Source organism: Muscardinus avellanarius (assembly GCF_963383645.1).
Source record: "Muscardinus avellanarius genome assembly, chromosome: 10".
Classification (NCBI taxonomy): Eukaryota; Metazoa; Chordata; class Mammalia; order Rodentia; family Gliridae; genus Muscardinus; species Muscardinus avellanarius.
In genome coordinates, this window is record NC_137796.1 from 44,421,990 (window position 1) to 44,445,930 (window position 23,941).

A 23,941-nucleotide genomic window follows, 5' to 3' on the forward strand; every position below is an offset into this window, starting at 1 on the left:
CAACCTGCCCAACTTTTAATTCATACCCAGCTGCATAACAATTATTTGCCCTTTACCTGGACAGATCCTGACACCCAACAACTTACCTGGACAGTCCTAACTTACCTCAAGTTTTTCACAACAGTCCCCACTTCCTTAGTCAAGTCCTCTGATCATACTTAGAAAAACTTGACCTTAATTCTAGCACTGTTCCTTGCTATATTGATAATTTACTACTGTGTAGTCCAGCCCAGCAAGACTGCATAACTCATACTGTCTGTATTTACAGCGTAAAGAACCAGAATTGAGGGCTCCTGGCCCAACCATCTGGAGAAATACTATCTGTCACTTACCAGTGAGAAGTAAAGGGTTCTTATTGGGAGCAAAATGTATAGGACTTCTAAAATACCAAATGTGAGATTACTAAACTAATGGTATCTAAACAAAATAGAATAGTGACAGCCTTCTAGGTTTCCTAGTTGCATTATAACTGTGTTCTTTATGCAAAGATACAAATGGGATTTGTCTTATTCCTGATAATTGTTTTGTGTCTTTCCTAGAAAACTATGTAACTGTTGTTTGTTAATGTTTAACAGATGTATAACACGCAAACAGTGTTTTGAAGTAATATCCACCACTTGCAAGACAGTTTAAAAGGAGTGACAAAACTGACCTTCTGGGTGTTCAACAATTGAGACTCAACAATCAGAATATCAAAGGACTAAGGAGAAATAGCCAATATTTGGCCCTTGTCCTGTAAGGTCAAATAGGATCCAGGGAAGGACCTAGCTAAAGGCCCCTGCAACTCTGGTGAATCATCTGACCTCCCCAAACAGGGAGATCATGAAGGCCCCAGAACTGGGAGCCACCAGCACATACTCTGCAAAAAAGAGTGTGTTATTAGACAGGAAATGTCCCCTATGCTTCCAAGGAAGCCACTGGTCAGCAAGACTGTTGGCCCATCCTGGCAGATGGTAAAAGTGGTGGAAGTAAAGCCTTACCAAGTCCCTAAAAATAACCCTGAGGAGTCTTGACTGACTTTAACAGCAAAAACTGTCTGAGAAACATGTTTGCCCAACATAGGGCTACCTGCTTGGTCTTGAATTCCCAGCAGAACAGTGTACCCAGAGGCAAATATGCTACTTCAGGGACAACAAGAATGTGCTATACTAAAGCCTTTTATATAGTATTCCTACCTTTAAACTCATAGAAGAATAAGATATGGCACCAATACCCAAAACCTCCCTCCAGTTAAATCCTTATATGACATCATAAAGTTAAACCTGTCATTCTTGAGATTTTATAAGTCCAAGATCATCTGACACTACAAAAAATGAAAATTCCTATTCCTATAAGCTCCTGAAGGATTTGACTCCTGCTCAGAAACCTAGAGACAAAAATCCTATTTAAGCTCCATTCCTTAGGGTTCCTCCTGGATAGCGTGGTTCCTGCCCTTACTAACTCCTTTACTCATTTTCCTCCTCGTCCTACTTTTGGGGCTATGCATAATCAACCTGATTATGTCACAAACTCAGAAAAATCACTAGTCACTTTGTCAATGAGCTCCTCTTACAAAGGCCAATACATTCTCTCCTCCCAAACACACAGGATCTTCAAGATCCTCACAGTATCTACAACACAGCCTCTAGCCCTAGATCCACCTCTGCCCCATTGCCAGACAGAAAGTAGCTCGAACGAATATGCTGCCTGCTTCCCAGTGTATGAATATTATAAAACCTCTGGAATATGGGCTCTGTGAGGCCTTGCCAAAGGAGACTTAAGAATAAAGGGACCCAAAAAAGGCACGAAAGAAAGAGAAATGCCCCCACCATTACCCTGCCCTGAGATGACCTGCTCACTAGCCTGCCAGCCAGTGGCATACTCTTGTACCCCCAACCCCTGTGAAAGACACTGTTTGAATCTTCTACACTTCTACCCTATTCTGTCAGGGAATATGTGGACAAAGGAAACATGGCTCAACAGAGTAGAACAGACTTTATTTGGGGTAAAGCCTGGGAGGGGGACTGATTGAGAAAGAGTATCTTTCACAGATGAACTTAGAGAAATGAGATAAATTGAAATGCCTTTAAGCAGTTTTTTTTTTCATGTCTGTTTCATGTCAAGGAATACAGGAACCTGGCTCGCTTAAAAACCACTGGGTTTAGCAATATAAATATACTTTACCACCCAGTCAAGGGACCCTTTACCTTTAGGGCAGGTGTGGTCGTGGCGGGATTCATACTTACATAAAAGATGAGGGCAGGGGCAGGAGTGAGGCGCCTGACACTGATGAAGGACAGCACTTTGAGCATGTGGCCTTCCCGGCCTGCAACGTAAATGAGTCTGGAAGTACAAGCACATGAGCGTCACTGAGAAAGAGCGTCGTGAGTTTCACTAAAGAGACCAAGAGGAAGGAACTCAGTAGTGACTGGTCTTGAGGTAGGAGTCTGCTCTTGAGGGGAATGAACTTGGAGGAATAAGTCAGGTGGTTAAAAGTACCCACCAGGTAGGTTGCATCCTGGCATGGTGGAATCACCAAGGCAAGGAAAAGGTGGGAGTGAGGGGGGATTGGGGAGACCCCTGTAAGAGGAGATACGTGCTTTGAGTCCTAGAAGTTATGTAAGAAATCCTAAGAACTAGTCCAGGGCCAGTGAATCCCAGGCCTGGGGTGCAGGACATAGCAAACACAGAAATGCCTTGTGCTTGCACAGTCCAAGCTGATGGAATTCCTACATTGTAAATAGTCAGGCTGAGCCAGGTGTGACACATACCTGTAACCCCAGTACTTGGGAAGCTGAGACAGGAAGATCTCAAGGTCAAGGCAACCCTCAGCAACTTAGGCCCTATCTCAAAAGGTCAAGAGGGCTGTAAAAAGGGTGTAACTCAGGTAGACTGCCCCGGGTTCAGTCCCCAGCACCACCACTCCTCCCACACACAGGCAATTTAGAATGCAGTAGCAGATGCACTTGTGACAGTCCTCCCAACTTTCAGTAGTTCAGTAATTAAACGACTGCTTAGAGCATTATAGGAAAAGGAAAAAAGAGCTGAACAGGGTTTTTTAAAGTTTTAAAAATTTAACTACATATAAGTAAAATGTTGAGTGTTAGAAGTGAGCATGAAGAACAGAAATACAGATGAGGAATTGAGAGGGGACACAAACTCTGAGAATGAGTAGAGAGAGGCAGATTCAAAGGGCAAATTGAAAAACAGCTGGGTGTGGTGGTGCCTGTCTGTCTTCCAGCAACTCGGAGGCTGAGGCAGGAGGATCACACGTTTGCAAGTTTGAGGCCAGCCTGGGCAATTTAGTAAGACCCTAACTCAGAATAAAAATTAACAAGGGGTAGAAATTGGGCATGAGATCCACACCTGTAATCCCTCTACTTGGGAGGCTATGACAGGAGGATCACAGATTTGAGGCCAACCTTAGCAACTTAGCGACTGAGACTGTAAGAAAGAAAGAAAGAAAGAGAGAGAGAGAGAGAGAGAGAGAGAGAGAGAGAGAGAGAGAGAGAAGAGAAGAGAAGAGAAGAGGAGGGGAGGGGAGGGGAGGGGAGAGGAGGGGAGGAGAGAAGAGAGAGAGAGAAAGAGAAAGAAAGAGGGCTGGAGATATAGCCCAGAGGTAGAATACTCCTGGGTTCGACCCCCAGTTCCAAAAAAAAAAAAAAAAGCAATAAGCATATTATGGGGAATATTTTCAAAGTAATGATAGGGAACTGATATTCACATTTGAGTTCTATTTAGCTAAACTAACATTCAAGACAACTGGCAAATAGTGTTTTAGATAATCCATGAAACATTCTTCAGCCTCACTGGAAACTGAGTCTATTAAGGGAACTGGTTTTAAGAAACAGTGACCTTTTTAAGGAAGACTAGTAAAACATGTTGGTATGTAGATGGACATAATGTAATATAGTTTACAAGTAATGTAAACTGTTGGGCTGGGTGTTGGGAGGGTGTTTTATAATGACAAACATTTGGAGGTGTGGGTTTATAAACAAGATAAAACTGGTACACTAAATATGAAATAGGAGTGCCCTTGTGAAAGAGAAAAGAACAGAAATATTGGTACTCTCCCAGGTATTTATGTTCATTAAAAGAATAGACGTGGTTGGCACTGCACACTTGTAATCCCAGCACTTCAGAGGCTGAGACAGGAGGATCACAGTTCTCAGGCAGCCGCAGCTACTTAGTGAGGTCCTTTGCAACTCAGCGAGACCCTGATTAAAATAAAGAATTAAAAAATAGGGCTGGGGGTGTAGCTCAGAGGTAGAATGGCCCTGTGTTTGAACCCTGGTCTGGAAAACAAAACAAAACAAAACAGTCAGACATATAAGTTTCACATCAGAAGAAAAAAAAAATCAGTGTTTGGATTTGGAATGTTACCAAAAAGCTCAAAAGCTTGTGTTGAAGACATGGTCACTGATGCAGCAAGGTTGAGAGGTGGGTCTTTTAGACAGTGACTAGATCATGGGGTTCTGACCTCCTGAGTGAGTGAATTAACCTAAGCTACTGTGAGGTGGAGCCTAATTGGAGGAGGAATCCCAGTGGCCTGCTTCAAGGATTGCTCTTGTCTCCAGCCCTTTTCCCCTCTGTTTCTTGGCTTCCGTGGGTTGAGCATCTTTCCTCCACCATTCGACCTCTGAAACCATGAGCTATAAGGTGGTTTTTAGTTTTTTTTTTTTTTTGTTTTTTGTTTTTTTTGGTGGTGGTGGTGCTGGGGTTCCTGGAAGCCCATCTACATCCGGGTACACTCCCAGACCTATTTTATATTTTTATTTGGAAATAGGGTCTCTTAAGCCAGGCGGCTGGCTTTGAACATGTGCGATCCTCCTGTCTCCGCCTCCCAAGCACGGGGATTACAAGGGTGTGCCACCACGCCCGGTGAATAAGGTTATTTTAAAGCCAAGAAGACACAAAGCAGCATGTCAGAATTCATCCAGCTGGCTAGGTTCATAAGCCAGAGGTAGACCCTGTGTTCCAGCCCCAGTACCAAAAAAAAAAAAAAAAAAAAAAAGCCAAACCTAATAATACTGAAAGGTTGAAGGTAAAAGGGTTGGGTCATTGCCCAAAATAGCCCCACAAAGCTGATATCGGGATATCAGACAAGTATAGTTTAAGGCTTTAACCATAGATACTATAGAAAAAAGAAAGTCCACCAAGCAAACATTAAAACAATGAAATAAAAACCAGGTACCTTTGAAACCTAGAAGGCTAATTCACTATTAGAATGAAAGACTGGAACAGTACAAGTTAGAGACCTGTTAAAAATCTAGAGACAATTATAGGAACAAATTATTTTCAGGACTACAGGAAACATACAAATTTCAGTGAGCCACAAGGCAAGTTTTAAAACTTCTGAAGCAATGTCATAAAGACCACAAAGTTGCGGGGAAGGGAGGGAGGGTTTGGTGGTACATGCCTGTAATCCCAACACCTGAGACAGGAAGATAACAGGTTCAAGGTCAACTCCAGCAAAATAGACTTTCAGCAACCTAGCAACACCCTGTTTCCAAAACAAATGAAGGGCTGTGGGTGTAGCTTGGAGGTAAATGCCCTGGATTCAGTCTCCAGTACTACAGATGTCTATCATGGAAAAAAAAAATAGAAATACAAAAGCCAAAAGACCCATTTATCTAGCTGCATATTTGAACTTTGAAATGATACCAAATGGATTCCCCGAAAAAGTTGAGTGTTAGCAGAAGGGAACTTAGACTCAAGAGGATGCTGAGCTCATATGTTAAATTTTATCAGTTTTACACAATTAATATACAAATGCTATGCAGAATGCAACTGGGAAGAATTCTTGCAAGTGCTAAACTGCCATGGGAGGCCACCAGGCAGCCCTACTGGGTTTCACACTACCGAAGCTAGGAAATGGTCATGTTTTGGTACTGGAGATTGAACCCAGGGAGGTTCTACTTCCAAACTACATGCCAGCCCTTTTTATTTTTTTGTTTTTGAAACAGAGTCTCCTAGGTTGTTGAGTCTCACTAAGCTGCTGAAGTTGCCCTTGAACCTGTGCTCCTCCTATCTCAGCCACCCAAGTATTACAAGCATGTGATTACAAACTTGTGCCACCACACCTGGTTTAGAAGATGTTCCCATAAATACAGTTGCACAAGAAAGGACCAATTGGGTGATAAGTGAACAAGGAGCACACAGGGATCACTAAGCACCAGAGAAAAGAATAAATCACAGTGTGTCAACAGGTAAAGGATTGCCAAAAAAAGGGAAAGTAATATTTATGCCTCCCAACTATGTTCCAAGTGATAAAATTGATAAGGTAGAAAGCTAGAAGAAAACACTGGTGAACACATAATCTCAACAGAAGGAAGATTTACCTATGTGAGAGAGAATTCAGAAACCATTTTGGAAAATCTTAGATTTGACTCCACAAAAATTATGTATAGCCAGGTGTGGTAGTACATGCCTATAGTCCCAGCTACTAGGAAGGCTGAGGTGGGAGGATCCTTTAGGGGTTTGAGGCCAGCCTGGGGAGCATAGCAAGATCCTGTATATAAAAAATAGTTATTTATATCCCTCTAGAATATATATATATATATATATTTTATTATACTATTATATATGTTCCTCTGGAGACACACAAACACACACACGCACATGCTTACTCATATATATAATCTCCATATCCCTCTGGATTCTTGAGTGGTTGGACCCAGGACCCTTGCAAATACCAAAACAATTTGATGCTCAAGACCCTTACATCAAATGGTGTGCTATTTGCATATACCTACACACACACACACACACACACACACACACACACACACACACACATATATATATATATATATATATATATATACTCTCATACTTTAAATCGTCTCTATTGTCTAATACAGTATAAATGCTATATAAATAAGTATATTTAGGGAATAATGATCTGTACATCTTCAGTACAAATGCAGTGTGTGTATATGTGTTTTACTGGGGACTGAACCTAGAGGCAGTCTACCTCTAAGCTATACTCCAGCCCAATTTTTTTCTTTTTTTTTTTTGATTTTTGTTGTACTGGGGATTGAATCCAGAGGCATTCTACCTCCAAGCTACACCCCTCATAGCTATTTATTATTCTTTTTTGTGTGTGTGTGGTACTAGGGGTGGAACCCAGGGGCTTTCTACCTCCGGGCTATACTCCCAGACCTATTTTTTATATTTAATTTGGAAACAGGGTCTCATTAAGTTGCTGAAAGCCTCACTAAGTAGCTGAGGCTGGCTTCAAACTTGTGCGATCCTCCTGTCTCAGCCTCCCAAGTGCAGGGATAACAAATGTATGCCACCACGCCTGGCTTCATTCTTTCTTTTGAACAGGGTCTCACTGAGTCGCAGAGGACCTCACTAAGTAGCTGAGGCTGGTTGGAAATCTGCAATCCTCCTGTCTCAGCCTCCCAAGAACTGGGATTACAAGCGTGAACCACCATGTCCATCCATCCATATTCTCTCTCTCTCTCTCTCTCTCTCTCTCTCTCTCTCTCTCTCTCTCTCTCTCTCTCTCTCTCTTTCCTTTCCTTTTCTTTTCTTTTCTTTTTCGGTATTAGGGATTGAACCCAGGGGCATCTACCTCCTAACTACATCCCTAGCCCTATTTTAGTTTTATTTTGAAACAGGGTCTTGCAGAGTCGGGCTTGGTGGGGCATTCTTGTATTCTGATTACTTGGGAGGCTGAGACAGGAAAATTGCATGTTCACAGCCAGCCTCAGCAATTTGTGAGGCCCTCCACAATTTAGATCTTGTTTAAAAATAAAGAATAAAAACTATGGCTAGGAGTGTAGCCCAGAGATAGAATGCCCCTGGGTTCTATCCCCATCCCCAATACCACCAAATTATATATGTATATATATATATATATATATATATATATATATATATATATAATTTATATTTATATATATACAACAAAAAATAGGGTCTTACTAGGTTGACAAAAGTCTCACTACTTGCTGAGGCTGTCTTCAAGCTTTTGATCCTTCTGTCTTAGCCTCTCAACTACTGGGATTACAAGTATGTACCACCACATCTGGCTTATTTTGGTTTTAAAGCAGAGTCTAAGTTTCCAAGGGCCTCACTAAATTGCTGAGGCTGGTCATGAACCTGTGATCCGCTTGTCTCAGCCTTCAAGTATGGGGATACAAGTGTGCACCACCATACCCAGCTTTTTCTGAATATTTTCTATGGCTGGTTGAATCTATGGAGGTGGAATCCATGGATATAAAGGGCTAGCTGTACAATATAATTTTTTGTTGTTGCTACTGCTGAAAACTGTACCCAAGGACATTCTACCTATGAGCTCTACCCCCAGCCCTATTTTTATGATTTTTAAGGACACTGGGGAAGGGAACCAAGGGGGCATTCTGCCTATGAGCTACACCCCATGAGCTACACCCCAGCCTTATTTTTTATTCTTTATTTTTTGAAACGGTATCACTACTGAGTTGCAAAGGGCCTCACTAAGTAGCTGAGGCTGTCTACGAACTGCAATCCTCCTCTTTCAGCCTCCCAAATACTGTGGTTACAAACCTGCACCACCATGCCCAGCCCTATTTTTTTTCTTAATGTTTCAAAGAGGGTCTTGCCAAGTTGCTGAAGCTGGGCCTGAACCTGTGATCTTCCTGTCTTAACCTCTCAAGTTCTGAGATTTACAGGTATAGCTCAGAGGTAGAATTCCCCTTTATTCATTCCCCAACACAAACAACAAGAAGAAACACCCACAGTGACATATCAATACCCATTAGAATGTCTATAATAAAAAGATAGAGCTGGGGTATAGCTCAGTGAGAAAGCACTTGTCTAGCATGTACGAGGCCCTGGTTCAATCCCCAGCACTGAAAAGGTATTGAGGAAGATAAAGGGAAACCGGAAGACTCTTGTATTGCTTGTAGAAGTTCAAATAGAATAACCAAGTAAACAGTTTTGGCCATTTCTTTAAAAGTTATTCAATTTATGAGGAGGCATGAATTATGTAACAGCAAAAATACATCTTTTTGTTCTATTTTATTAATTTGCTTCATGAAATATTTGAAAGCTGGGCATGGTGATGCATGCTTGTAATCCCAGTACTTGGGAGGCTAAGACAGGAGGATCACAGGTTCTCTGCCAGCCTCAGCTACTTTGGTGAGACCCTCTGCAACTTAGGCCTGTTTCAAACTAAAGAATAAAAATAGGGCTGGGGGTGTATCTCGGAGGTAGAATGCCCCTGAGTTTAATCCCCAGTACCGCCAAAAGACAAGAAAATCACTGGTTTGCACTCAGCCTTAGCTACTTAGTGAGGCCTTCTGCAACTTAGCGAGACTCTCTTAATTTTGTAAACAACTAAGAAAAGAAACCAAACATTATTAAATGCACCATATTGGGGTGCGTGTATAAGGAACCCCAGGGAGCACCCTGAGCACATGCTTATCAGTTTATTATACCCTCAGCCGACCATACCAGTGCTTTAACAGTAACACTGGGCATAGTGCACACACACACCTGTAATCTGAATACTTTGAAGGCTGAAACAGAAGAATCACAGGTTTGAGACCATCTTTAGCAACTTAACATAAAAATAAAAGTGGGTTCAAAGCCAGCCTCAGCAAATAGGGCTGAGGGTATAGTTTTGGAGGTAGAATGCCCCTGGGGTCTACCCCCAGCACCATTAAAAAAAAATAAAACACCAACAGATATATGAAAAAATGATCAACATCACTAATCAGAGCAGTGCTATCAAAACTATGAGATACCATCTCCAATCTCACACCTGTTAGAATGACTGTTAGCCAACCAATGAAAGGTGAATGTTGGCAAGGATTCAGAGAAGAAAGCACCTTTGTGCATGGCTGGTGGGAATGAAAATCTACTACAGCCATGTTGGGAGACAGTGGAAGGTTCAACAAACTAAAAATAGAATTACCAAATGATCTAGCAATCCTAGTTCTTAATATATATTCAAAGGAATTAGAATCAGTGTGTCATCTGGGTGTGGTGGTGCATGCCACCTTGGGAAACTGAGACAGGAGGATTGTAGGTTTGAGACCAGCCTCAGCAATTTAGCAAAACCCTCAGCAACTGGAGAGACTCCTGTTTAAAAAAACAAAAAACAAAAAAAAAGAAGAGGCAGTGTCTGGGATGTAGTTCAGAGGCAGAATGCCCCTTGGCTGGGCATGGTATTGCATGTTCGTAACCTAGTACTTGAGAGACTGAGACAGGAGGATTGCAGGTTCAAGGACAGCCTCAGCAATTAGTGAGATTCTCATCAACCTAGCAAGACCTCGTTTCAAGATAAGGCTGGGGGTGCAGCTCAGAGGTAGAATGCCCCTGGGTTCACACACACACACATACACACACACACACACACACACACACACACACATACACACTCAGTATGTCAAAGAGATACATGTAAAACAAGTGTGGTGATGTAATCCCAGTACTTGGGAGGCTAAGACAGGAGAGTCACAGGTTCAAGAACACCCTCAGCAACTTAATGGAACTCTCAACAACTTAGCAAGACCCTGTTTCAAAACAAAAACTAAAAAACGGGTTGAGGGTATAGCTCAAAGATAGAATGCCTCTGGATTCAGTCCCCAGAAACACACACACACACACACACACACACACACACACACACACACACAGATATTGTACATTGCAACATTCATAATAGCCAAGATACAGATACAGCCTAAGTGACCATCAACAGATGAATGGATACAGATATGTGATGCACATACAGTGGAGCAATATTTTTTCTTTTTTTTTTTTTAGCACTGGAGATTGAACCCAGAGGCATTCTAGATCCAAACTACACCCACCAGCCCTATTTTTTAAATTTTTATTTTGAAACGGTCTTACAAGATTGACGAGAGTCTCACTGCTTGCTGAGACTATCCTTGAGCCTGAGATCCTCCTGTCTCAGCCTCCCAGGTACCAGGATTAGCTTGTGACACCACATCTGGCTTCAGTTTTTATTTTAAAACAGGGTCTCACTAAGTTTCTGAGGCTGGCTCAAACCTATGATCTTTTTGTCTCAACCTCTCAAGTACTGGGATTACAGGCATGTGTTACCATGTCCAGCTTGTGGAATACTATTTAGCCTTAAAAGGTCTATTATTTGCAACAACATGGAAGACTCTAGAAATCATTATGCTAAGTGAAATAAGTCAATCATAGGAGGATGGATATCATGATCTCACTTGATGGAATCGAAACCTTCAAACTCATAGAAGTACAGACTAGAGTGGTGATTAGCTGCGGCTGGGGTGTGGCAGGTGCAGCGAGAGGGGAAGTGTTAACAGGCACAAAGTTTCCAGGAGGACCAATGAACTCCAGTGCTATCACAGAGCAAGGTAACTGTAGTCACTAATAATATAAAAACTGCTAAGAGTGGATTTCAAATGTTCTTATCACAAAGAAATGATAAGTATGTGAGATTATGCATGTTAACCAAACTTGCTGATTCCACAATGTATACATTTATCAAAACATAATGTACTTTGTTGATAAATGCCATTATTGTCAATGAGAAATACAAATAAAATTTAATGATATACAGAAATGCAAAGAATCCAGATTTGCCTTTTGTGTACTGAGGATTGAACCTAGGGGCATTCTGCCTCTGAGTTACCCCCAGCCTATTTTATTTTTATCTTAAAATACTAAGTCTTACTAAGTTTCTGAGGACCTCACTAATCCTTAGGCTTGCCCTCCTACCTACAATCCTTCTGTCTCAGACTCCCAAGTACTGGGATTACAGGTATGTGCCACCATGTGCAGTTTGGAGATTGTGTGTGTGCGTGTGTGTGTGTGTGCGCGCACGCGCGCGCATGTGAGCACTGGGGGGTGCTAGGCATGGAACCCAAGGCTTCATGCATGCTAGGCAAGTGCTTACCACAAAGCTATACCCTGAGAATTAATTAATTAATTAATTTTGGCACTGGGGATTGAACCCAGGGGCATTCTACCTCCAAGCTACACCCCTAGGCCTGCTTTATTTTTATTTGGAAAACAGAGTCTCACTAGGTTGAGGTCTCACTACTTGCTGAGACTTTCCTCAAACCTGCGATCCTCCCGTCTCAGCCTCCCAAGTACTGGGATTACAAGTGTATACCACCACACCCAGCTGCAATTCATTTTTAAATGCATAAATGTGTGGCAGAGTCGCTCAGAACACCAGACACTAGCCAAAGGCAGGTCCCAGAATGTTCCAGCATCAGTATTTATGGAAACAACCCACACCCAGTTGTGAGTGGAGGACTTGTTAAATTATGCTGCATCACAAAGGGGACTACACTACAGCTGTTAATTGTCTATACCACTTGGGTACTGGGGGTGGAACCCAGGGGCTTTTCTACTTCCGGTCTATACTCCCAGACCTATTTTATACTTTATTTAGAAACAGGGTCTCACTAAGTAGCTGAGGCTGGCTTCGAACCTGTGCGGTCCTCCTATGTCAGCCTCCCAAGTGCGGGGATTACAAGCGTGCGCTACCACGCCCAGCAGCACCTGTGATACTTCTGTCTCAGCTTCCCGAGTGCTAGGGTTGCAGACGTGCACCACCACACACAGCTATAAAAGCAGAATGGAGGATTGTTATGGACTTATGTGGCCAGCAAGTCTAAAATACTAATATCTGACCATTTAAGAAAAAGTTTGCCAAGTCGTGTACACACTGTCATGAGAAAATGTTCAGGAAATAGCATTAGATGAAGTAAGAGGGTGTGGGAAGCGCAAAGTGGAAAGCCCGCCTCATTCCCCAGCACTACCGCCTCACCTGGTGCCGACACTGGCAGCAGCTTCCCCAGGCCTGCAACCCCTGGCCTGCGGCGGCAGTGCCAAGTACAGGGAGCCTTGTACTGCTCCTGTGTGCAAGCGTGCCCACACCTTCCTTGCCAGTCTGCCACATCTGGACCAGAGGGTTTCTATCTGCGCCATAAAGGGCTTAACCTCGCAGAGCTCAAGAATTTGGGGTTTCCTCAAGAATCATACTGGCTTTGCTGCCCCTGGCCACCCTGGAAGAGAGTGCCTGGGGGTCCCCTACCTGCCAGCTGTAAAACAGGTCCCATTAGCAGCACCGATGGTTGAAAACGCCACAAAAAGTGGAACGACCCACGAGGCTGGATAGAGAACACGGTCACCAAATGTCTGGTGAGAGAAGCAAAATGGATCCTGAGGGTCTTCTAGCTTCCAAGAGCTATTAGTCCAAAAGCTATCTGCTCCCCCAAAGACCCATTGGGCCCAGCCTCCGGGACCTCCAGCTAGAGAGGAAAGAGGGGAAGCCTCTCCGGGCCACCTCAGGACATTTTGAAGAGAGGGGTACTGAGATTGAGTCCAGGGGCATTCTGCCTCCAGGCTACACCTCCAGACCCCCACCCTGTATATGTGTGGTACTGGTGACTGAGTCCAGGGCTTTCTACTTCTGAGCTACAGCCCTAACTTTGTTTTATTTTTTGGTTTGAAGCTGGGTCTCACTAAATTGTGGAGGGCATCACTGAGTTGCTGTCCTTGAACCTCTCAGTCCTGTAGTCTCAGGACTACAAAGCATGTACCACCATACCTGGCTTCTCAGGATCATCTGGTGGAGGCAGAAATCCCATTTCTAACAATGCTGTTTGCCTTGTTCTTCGTCATCTCACCATCCTGTGACACTCTGGCCCTCGTGGCCTTGACCCCCCCCTCCCACCTCAGCCATGCAGTCTCACACTCGGTGACCTCTCTCACATTTCCACCACCTGGGGTGCACCTCTTGGCTGGCCTGCCAGCCTTCGTTATGCAGCTCAACTCCCACAATCCATCAATAGAGGGCCAGGGACACCTGATTCCAGGCCTCTCCCTTCAGGGGTTTCCTAATCTGTCCATAACCCCAGCCGCCTAGATGGCATTCCATCTCCCACAAACCTCGGTACCCGGCACTCACCACCGCCACCGCCTGGGACTGCAGGAGCTCCGTCGTGGTCATCACAGTGAAGTAGGAAATGTTCATGAGGATGTAGCACACCGTCACCAGAGGGATCCCGATGACAATGGCCAGGGGAAGGTTTCTGGGAGGGACAGTGATGAGGGAACACGGGATCAGGCCAGAGCATCCCTGGGAGACTTGTCAGGTTGTCACTGCTACCCAGCCCCCCACCCCCCCGAGGCCCACCCAGGGGTATGCGGTACAGCAGCATCACAACAGGACAAGAGACACTTCAAATGAGAACGTTCCCTCTGAGACTCTAGGAGAGTAGAATTATTTAAAGCAAAGTAGCTGGGTTTTATGGTGCTCATCTGTAATCCCAGTACTTGAGAGGTAGATAAAGGAGGATTATAGGTTCAAAGCCAGCCGCAGGAACTTATTGAGGCCATCTGCAACTTAGTGAGAGCCAGTTTTAAAATAATATAAGGCTGGGAGTGTAGCTCAGAGGTAAAACAAACCTGGGTTCAATCTCTAGTACCATGAAAATAAAAAGAACAAAATCAGCCAGAGATGCTAGTAATTGAGAGGCTAAAATAGGAGGATCACAAGTTTGAAGCTCAGCAATTTAGCAAGAACCTGTTTCAAAACAAACAAAAAAATACTTTATTTAAAGGGCTAGGAATGTAGCTGAGAGGTAGATGTCCCTGGGTTCAGTCCCTAGTACCAAAAACAAAAAGCCAGAGACAGGGAAAGTTAGGGTTCTTCTTTCTCCTTAGCAATCATTCCTCTGTCCCAAACAAAGCTAAACTTTCATGGATGTAGAAAGAATTTATTTATTTATTTATTTATTTATTTATTTGTGGGTCTGGGGATGGAACCCAGGGGCATTCGACCTCCTAGCTACACCCCTGCCCTATTTTTTATTCTTTATTTTGAAACCGGGTCTCACTGGGTTGCAGAGGGCCTCACTAAATAGCATGAACAGTGATCCTCCAGGTCTCAGCCTCCCAAATGCTGGGATTACAAGCATGCGCCACCACACCTGGTTTAGAAGGAATTTATAAGAAGTCATTCTGGCTGGGTGTGGTCGCACATGTCTATAACCCCAGCAACTGGGGAGGCTGAGAACAGAGGATCATGAGTTCAAGGCCAGCCTGAACAACTTAGTGAGACTGTCCTTAAAAAAAATAGAGTTGGGTAGCTGGGCATGGTGATGCACGCCTCTAATCTTAGTACTTGGGAAGCTGAGACAGGAAGATCACAAGTTAGAGGACAGCCTCAGGAAGAGTAAGACTTTTATCAACCTAGCAAGGCCCGGTTTCAAAAACAAAGCAAAAAATAAATAAAGATAGGGTTGTAGCTCAGAAGTAGAATGTCTCTGGGTTCAATCTCTAGTACCCTCCTACACACACAAAAGGACTGGGGGTCAGATTTAATTACAGATTACATGCCTGTAATCCTGGTTCTTGGGAGGCTTAGATAGGAGGATCACAGGTTCAAGGCCAGCCTTAGCAACATAGCAAGAATCTAAACAGTCTAGTGATCCTGTTTAAAAAAATGGCTGGGGTGTAACTCAGAGGTAGAATGTTCTTGGGTTCAATTTCCTGTGACTAACACACACACACACAGAGAGAGAGAGAGAGAGAGAGAGAGAGAGAGAGAGAGAGAGAGAGAGAGAAGAATGAAGGAGAAGAAGAAGAAGAGGAAGAGGAGGAGGAGGAGGAGGAGGAGGAGGAGGAGGAGGAGGAGGAGGAGGAGGAGTTAGTTCTGGGGATGGAGCTCAGTGGTAGAGTCCTTTTGAACTGAGTTTAATGCCCAGTACTGTCCAATCTTCCTCCCCACCCTCCAAACAAAAAGAAGAAAGGAAAGAAACGATTCTAGGTTGTGAGTGTAGCTCAGTAATAGAGTGCTTGCCTAGCATGCATGAGGCCCTGGATTTGATCCCCAGCACCACAAAAACAAACCATTCACTGAGCAGAAGGAGCTGTATGATAATGGAAGGACGCAGGTCTGCCTTTTGCCTGGGAAAACAGAAATGCAGTTTCAGACCCATTGTCTCCCGCTGGACCCAGCTTTCTTACCTGAAAGGGTTTCTAAGTTCTTCTGTGATATAATTGAGTTGATTCCTGAGGAAAAAGAAGTAACAAGGGTGACATGTAACTTGTCACCTGATTTTCTTGGGTAAGAATGTGAAACAGTAATAAATGTTGGCTTCATTAAAGACTCTTCACTGTAGAGAAAGCTGTCCTGCAGGATTGCCAGGGTTATTTCCTTCTAGGAATCCCTGGTGGCACTGGGGCCTTGGGCTAACAACACCTACACATCAATAGTTGAGGACCTTGCCATCCTTGGGAATCATGTGGATTTTCAAGAATCAGGAGTAGTGAGTCTCTAGGGTGCTTTGAAAAAATGGAAGATGGTTTGTCTGAAAAGATGACACCTACAAATGCTTTGAAAATCTAGCATTGCAGATGGTCATACTTCTTCCTTAAAAGACATAAGCAGTCTCATCAGCTAAAGTTAGTATTTTCAAAGTTTAACATAGAAATGCCGTTGAATATCCATGACTTTGTCAAGCACTGGGCAGGGCTGGCTGGCTGGAATTCAGCTAAGCGCTTACTTGCCTGCTGAGGCTTCTGCACAGGCCCCAGGAGTTGTGCATTTCATAGAAGGAAAACATCATAGATTTTAGAGTCACAGCAAACCCCATTAAGGGGAAAGTCTGCTTTGCACAACAGGTGAACTCACATTAACCTAAAGAAACTTGGAGCAAGTTGGGCCATCTGAGGAGCAGCTTACCATCCATCGTAGGCCCAGAGTCCATTGTAAAACGCCAGACTAATGGCCCCCACGGATACTTTGGCTCCCTCAAAAGAATTTTCAAAATTCTTCGTGTTTCCTGCAAGTAAGTCAGACAATGAATAGTGGTGCCAGCTGACCAGGTTTTGACTTTGCTCTCCTCTCACGTGGAGCTCATGTGAGCCCTGCGGACAGAGGCTCCCTTGGCCAGGCCAGGCCTCACGGCGGGCTGGGCCCTTCGGTTCGTTCTGTGCTCCTGGTGCTCTGTGTCTGCAGAGCTTGGCTGGGAGCCAAGCAGCTTAAAGGTTCTGTTTGTGCGTTTCTGCCGGGCTCGCTCAGACATAGGCTGGTGTGCAGGACTGCTCCAGAAGGAAAGGGGTATGTGCTGGGGCGGCCCCTCCTGCGTCCTGCTGAAGCTCACCTTGGGCCAGGAGGACAAGGCCACTGATGATGATGATGGCCACGATCACCAGCTTGGCCGCAGTGAAGATGTTCTGGACGTAGCTCCCGAGCCGCACGCTCAGCGCATTCACGGTTGTGATTAACACTGGGGAAGGGTCAGAGTGGGATGATCGACCGACTGCCCTACCTGGTACCCACCTCCCCTCCCTCCTCCTCCTCCTTCCTCTTTTATTTATTTATTTATTTATTTATTTATTTTGGTATGTGTGAGTGGTACTGGAGCTTGAACCCAGGTGTGTTCTACCTCCAAGCTACACCCCCCAGTCCTTTTAAATTATTTATTTATTTATTTATGTTTCTGGTACTGAGAATGCCAGGGGCATTCTACTTCTGAGTTACACTCCCAGCCCTATTTTTTATTCTTTATTTTGAAGGTCTCACTGAGTTGCAAAGGACTTCACTAAGTAGCTGAGGCTGGCCTCGAACCACAGTCATCCTGTCTCAGCCTCCCAAATGCTGGGATTACAAGCGTGCGCCACCATACCCAGCTATTTTTTATTTTTGAAACAGAGTCTCACTAAGTTGCCAAGTCTGGCCTCAAATATGCAATCTTCCTCTCTCAGCCTCCCAAGTACCGGGATTACAAGTGTGTACCACCATGCTCCGCTCTTTTTTTAATTATTTATTTATTTATTTATTTATTTATTTATTTATTGGTGGTACTGGGGTTTCTGGAAGCCCTTCTACTTCCGGGCTACACTCCCAGACCTATTTTTTATACTTTTTTATTTGGAAACAGGGTCTCATAAGCCAGCGCGCGTGGCTGGCTTCGAACCTGTGCGATCCTCCTGTCTCTGCCTCCCAAGCGCGGGGATTACAAGCGTGCGCTACCACGCCCGGCTCTTTTTTTTATTTTTTGAAACAAGGTCTTGCTAAGTTACTAAGGGTATCTCTAAGTTGCTAAGGCTGATCTCAAACCTGTGGTCCTCCCGTCTCAGCCTCCTGAGTAGGCATGCAGTGCCAAGCCTAGTGAAAACCTCTCTTTTCTCTCTCTTCTAACACCTATCTTCCCTACCATACCTGTGTCTTGAGTGCAGAGAGGGAAGATCTGCACCAGGGAACTTCGATGGCCATGGCAATCAAGCCAGGCTGCTCCAAGCCAAGGATCCTCCCCTGCAGGGCAGCCTGTGGTTTCTCAGCATCAGGGATGGCCAACCCAACCCCTGTGCCTCCTCAGAGCCCTCAGGCCCATTAGGCCTCTTTTTGGGCGTGGCGCTGCCGAGGCCCCTCAACTCCCTTGCCAGGCCTTCCCTGATCCCTGTCTGGGAACTCAGGGCCGGGTACTCACAGATGGCAGCAGCAGCCAGGCATTTAATGACCAGTGGGGGAGGCTCACAGCCTGCGTAGAAGGGTGCACACGCATACTCAGAGAAGCTGAGGCAGATGATGGCAAAGGAGGTGGGCTTCATGACCATGAGGCTGGTCCAGGAGAAGAGGTAGGCAGGGATGGGGCCAAAGGCCTCCATCAGGTAGGGGTACTCGCCCCCCGATTTGGTGATCATCGTGCCAAGCTCTGCAAAACACAGAGCACCTGGAACACAGAGGAAGAATCCAGCCCATGGTGAGGCCTGCCTGGCCCTGGCACTGCCACCCTCCCAGGCTCACCTGGCATGCCTCTGCAACTGGGCAGCCGCCCAGTTGACCCTTATCCTCCACAGGTGCACTCCTAGGGAACCCAGCAGCAGTGGGAGCAGCATCTTAGTTACCCAGTGTTGCCAGGACCCCACAGGCTGCCCATAAGATGAGACAGGGCCCCACGGATTCCGTGTTGCTGAGCACAGACTTGGGGGAAATGAAGATCCCAGAGCCAATGATGGTGCCCACGATGATGCAGATGCCACTCAGCAGGCCCACCTGGGACATGCAGGAAGGAAGAGGGGTCACTGTAGCCCCCTAGCTCAGAGGGACCAGACGTGGCCCTTTCCCACCTAGGGCCAGTGCAGCCAAACAGAACCCGTCCCAAGCACGTCCACCCTGAGCTGCTGTCACGGTAACAACAGGACACTGGACCTGGGGCTTAGCTTGCTTTATCTTTATATTTGATACTGGGGGTTGAACACAGGGCACTCGATCTCTGAGCTATATCCCCAGCTCTTTTGCAAAATTTTTGAAACACGATCTCACTAGGTTGCTGAGGCTGGCTTCAAACCTGTGATCCTTCTGTCTCAGCCTCCCAAGTACTGGGATTACAGGCATGTGCCCACTTGACTGCTTTGCTTGTTTTAAATTGATTGACCGGAATCTGGCGTGGTGCCCCATGCTTGTAATTCCAGCATTCAAGAGGAATGTGGTTCAAGGCCAGCCTTAGCTACTTAGTGAGATCCTTTGCAACTCTGTGAGACCCTGTTTCAAAATAAAGAATAAAAACTAGGGCTGGAAGTGGAGCTCAGAGGCAGAATGCCCCTGACTTCCATCCCCAGTTCAGAAAAAAAAAATTGATTAATCCTCACAACAGCCTCATAAGTTGGAGCTACCACATCACCCCATTTCACAGAGGAGAGAACTGAGGCATGAAAAGGCTACTCCTACCAGGAGTAGGAGCCAGAAGGGGCCGGCCTGGCTCAGGGTGCAGCCCTCCCTTACTGCTCTCCACGCACAGGCTGATTTAGCAAAGAGGTGCCACCAGCCAAGACCCTTGGGAGACACCTCCTGGCTGGGCAGAGTGGGAAGGAGTTCTCCCACCAAGTGGCTAAAGCCAGGACTTGGCGTCCTGGCCACAGGCTCCCCGCCAGGAGAGAGGCACTCAGGAACAGAGGACTTTCTGTGATGCCGCTGAGTAGGGTGAGACTTTCTAGGAGCAGCTCCTAGGAGCTCCCCATGGATCTCCAGGACAGCGAAACCAGTCCACAGTGATGGAGATTCAGGGTGGGGAGCCTGCTTGGGAACGAGCAAGAGAGGGCTTTGGAGGTAGCTCACTTAGCACAACTCATCTATCTGAGCAAGAGTGAGCTGACAGTTTGCTGTATTATATATCAATAGAGGGCAGAAATAATTTTTATTTTATATAAATTTTTGTGATACTGGAGAATCAAGCCAGGGGCATTCTACCCATGAATTACACATGCAGCCCTTTTAATTTTTAATTTGAAACAGGATCTAAGTTACCGTGCACTGGCTGTGAACCTGCCATCCTCCTGACTGAGCCTCCCAAGTACTGGAATTAGAAAATACTTTTATTTTCTTTTGTGGTCTGTTGATTTAACTCAAGAGAGTTCTACACTCCCAGCCCTATTTTATTATTCTATTTAATTTATTCATTTATTTAGTGGCACTGGAGGAGATGGAACCTGGGGACTTTCTACCTCCAAGCTACACTCCCAGACCTATTTCATATTTTATTTAGAAACAGGGTCTCACTAAGTCGCTGAAAGCCTAGGCTGGCTTCGAACCTTTGCAATCCTCCTATCTCAGCCTCCCAAGTACTGGGATTACAGATATGCACCACCATCACCATGCCTGGTTAGAAAATACTTTTTCTAACCGGGCGTGGTGGCACATACTTGTAATCCCAGCATTCAGAAGGCTGAGACCTGAGTATCTTGGTTCAAGGACAGTCTCAGGTACTTAGTGAAGCCCTCCGCAATTTAGTGAGACCCTGTTTCAAAATAAAGAATAAAAAATAGGGCTGAGGGTATAGATCGGAGGTTGAATGCCCCTGGGTTCCATCCCCAGGCCGACAAAAAAAAAAAAAAAAAAAGAAAAACAGAAAATACTTTTCCTTTTCTTTGTTTTATTTCTTTTCTTTCTTCTCTTTTATTCTCTTCTCTTCTCTTTTTTTTTGGGGGGGGGTACCGGGGATTGAACTAAGGCATTCTGCCATTGAGCTACATTCTCAGACCTATTTTTTTTATTTTGTTTTGAGACAGTGTCTCACTAGGTTGATGAGAGTCTCACTATTTGCTGAGGCAGTTCTCAACCCTGTAATCCTCCTATCTCAGCCTCCCAAGTATTGGGATTACAAAGGTTTGCTACCATGCCCAGCTTATAAAATACTTTTTATTTTTTCTGCAGGTCTGAGGATGGAACCCAGGGGCATTTGACCTCCAAGCTACATCCCTGCCCTATTTTTTTATTCTTTATTTTGAAACAGGGTCTCACTAAGTTGTGGAGGGCCTCACTAAGTAGCTGAGGCTGTCCCCGAACCACGATCCTCCAGTCTCAGCCTCCCAAATGCTGGGATTACAAGTGTGCACCACCATGCCCAGCTAAAATACTTTTTTAAAGAGAAAAAAAAAAGTTAGCTGGGCACTGTGGCACACACCTATAATCCTAGCACTTGGGAGGCTGAGACAGGAGGATTGCAGGTCTAGACAGCCTCAGCAAGTAGTGAGACTTGCATCAATCTAGTGAGACTCTGTTTCAAAATAAAAATTTAAAAAATAGGGCTGGGTTGTAGCTTGGAGAAAGAAGGTCCCTGGGTTCAATTCCCAGTATCACAAAATGAATCAATGAATGATTGGCGGTAATGTTGGCACACACTTGTAATATCAGTACTTGTGAGGCTGAGAGAGGGGATCCCAGGTTCAAGGCCATCCTCAGCTACTTAGGCCCTCTGCAACTTAGTGAGACTATTTAAAAATAAAATAAAATAGAGCTGGGAGTGTAGCTAAGAGGTAGAAATCCCCTAGGTTCAATGCTCAGTACAAAAAGTAAGCAAACACAAAACAATAAGTAAATATAAAAGGCTGGGGGTGTAGGTTGAAGATATAGTGCTCCTGGGTTCTATCCCCCAGTACTAAAGAGAGAGAAAGAGAGAGAGAGAGAAACCTGATTCAAGCTCCTCGTCAGAACATCAGCCCTTAGAAGCAACCCAGGCCTGATTTCCAGAGCACAATGTCAGTGATGCACAAGCCTGCTAGTCTGGGCAGAGCCTGTGCCCAGGATCAAGCAAGGTCTCTGGGAAGCAGCCTTAGCCCAGCCTCAGGGCATGGTGCTCCCTCAGGAAAGACAGTCCTCCTCGGGCCCACATGTCCCCACCCTCAGCCCTTCCTCCTGCTCGGGGCTGCAGAGTCCTGATGGGGACCAGGCCTGCCATTCAACCCACAGCTGCCTGGCATGCCTGGGGTTTGCTCAGCCGTGCTGTGTGCTGCCTGGAAGGCACAGGGCTCCAGGAAGACATCTCTGGGATCAGGCCAGGGCTGGCAGAGAGGGAGAGTGTTGCTGGTCCATTCCTGACCCCTGCTGTGCAAGAATCTCCAATACTGTGATTGCTGGGGAGGCCAGCCAGCCATCACAAGGCCTTCTGTGACCTGGAAGGGCCGTAGATGTGAGCAAATACCGTACCCTCCAGATGCTTATCTGATGTATGAAAACACATACATGCCCTTCATGTATGAACTTCAAAAGAGTTCAGGCATGCTGACTTCACCAGCAAGAAGGCAAGAGAACTAACCTTCTTTTTGCAGTACAGGGGATGGAATCCAGGGACATTCTACATACGAGCTACACCCCCAGTCCTATTTTTTAGTATCTCTCTCTCTCTCTTTCTCTCTCTCTCTCTCTCTCTCTCTCTATATATATATATATATATATATATATATATATACATATATACATATATGTATATATGTATATATATATATATGTGTGTGTGTGTGTGTGTGTGTGTGTGTGTGTGTGTGTGTGTGTGTAGTACTGAGGATGAAACCGAGAGGCTTTCTACCTAGGACTATACTCCCAGACCTATTTTTATGTTTTATTTGGAAACAGGGTCTCACTAAGTAGCCGAGAGCCTCACTAAGTAGCTGAGGCTGGCTTCGAACCTGTGTAATCCTCCTGTCTCAGCCTCCCAAGCGTGGGGATTACAAGCATGCGCCACCACGCCCAGCTAGTCTTTATATTTTTTGAAGCAGGGTCTCACTGAGTTGCAAGGAGCCTAATTTGTTGAGTTGAGCCTAAGGAGTTGCTAAGTAGCTATCGCTGTCCACGAACTGCGATCCTCCGGTCTCCACCTCCTGAATGCTGGAATTACAAGCGTGTGATGTGTACACTCCTATAATCCCAGTACTTGGGAAGCTGAGATGGCCTGTGGCCAGCCACAGTAATTTAGCGAGACCCTCAATAACTTAGTGAGACCATGTTTCAAAAATAAGAAATAAAATAGGGCTAGGTGTAGCTCATAGGTAGAACACCACTGGATTCAGTCACCATTAAAAAAATTTTAAATTTAAATTAAATTAAAAAATTATTAGCTGGGCATGGTGACACATGCTTATAATCCCAGCATTTGGGAGGCTAAGACAGGAGGGTTGCAGTTCATGGACAGCCCTCAGCTACTTACCAAGGCTCTTTGCAACTCAGTGAGACCCTGTTTCAAAATAAAGAATAAAAATGGGCTGAGGGTGTTGCTCAGAGGTAGAATGCCCCTGGGTTCCATCCCTATTGCAAAAAAAATATTAAAAATTATGTCCTAGGTTGGTCACTAGGGATAAATGGTCCTTCACTCTCTTCTGCCCCTCATTTAGACCTGGCAGGCCCCCCACCCCTCCCCCATTCCTTTACCTCTTTCTGGAGACTTGTAGTCTTGGGCTCATTGCTCTGGATCGACTTCTCATTCTCTCCCCTTTTTCTCAGGCTGGTCTCCCCCATCCTTCCCTTCTGCTACTCCCCCGAGGCTGCAAGGAGGGCATGGGCCGATGGTTCAGTAGAAGCAGACCATGAAAAGGTGAGCTCAGCAAGCACTCCTAGGCAGTGGTGCATCTGGGTGGTAGGAACTGACTCCAAAAGCAAATCATCAACTTTGGCTTCAGGAGAGCAAGTGGTCATTTCCTTTGGGATAATTTGCTCAGCACCAGGCATACGAGTCAG

The 23,941-nt window shown here is 45.2% G+C and overlaps 1 protein-coding gene across 1 annotated transcript in view; it reads right to left on the minus strand.

Annotated features, from left to right (window-relative positions):
- The window catches only part of SLC7A9 (solute carrier family 7 member 9), a gene marked incomplete at both ends in the record, with an annotated part of 33,340 nt that extends 9,618 nt beyond the window's left edge, over nucleotides 1–23,722 (minus strand). The window contains 9 exons of the mRNA XM_080703296.1: nucleotides 2,226–2,322; nucleotides 13,016–13,119; nucleotides 13,892–14,015; nucleotides 15,955–15,999; nucleotides 16,673–16,772; nucleotides 17,094–17,219; nucleotides 18,423–18,665; nucleotides 18,841–18,988; nucleotides 23,636–23,722. Of these exons, the coding sequence (XP_080559422.1) occupies nucleotides 2,226–2,322; nucleotides 13,016–13,119; nucleotides 13,892–14,015; nucleotides 15,955–15,999; nucleotides 16,673–16,772; nucleotides 17,094–17,219; nucleotides 18,423–18,665; nucleotides 18,841–18,988; nucleotides 23,636–23,722 (1,074 nt within the window). The remainder of the gene's footprint in view (nucleotides 1–2,225; nucleotides 2,323–13,015; nucleotides 13,120–13,891; nucleotides 14,016–15,954; nucleotides 16,000–16,672; nucleotides 16,773–17,093; nucleotides 17,220–18,422; nucleotides 18,666–18,840; nucleotides 18,989–23,635) is intronic.
- Between the last annotated feature and the right edge of the window lie 219 nt (nucleotides 23,723–23,941).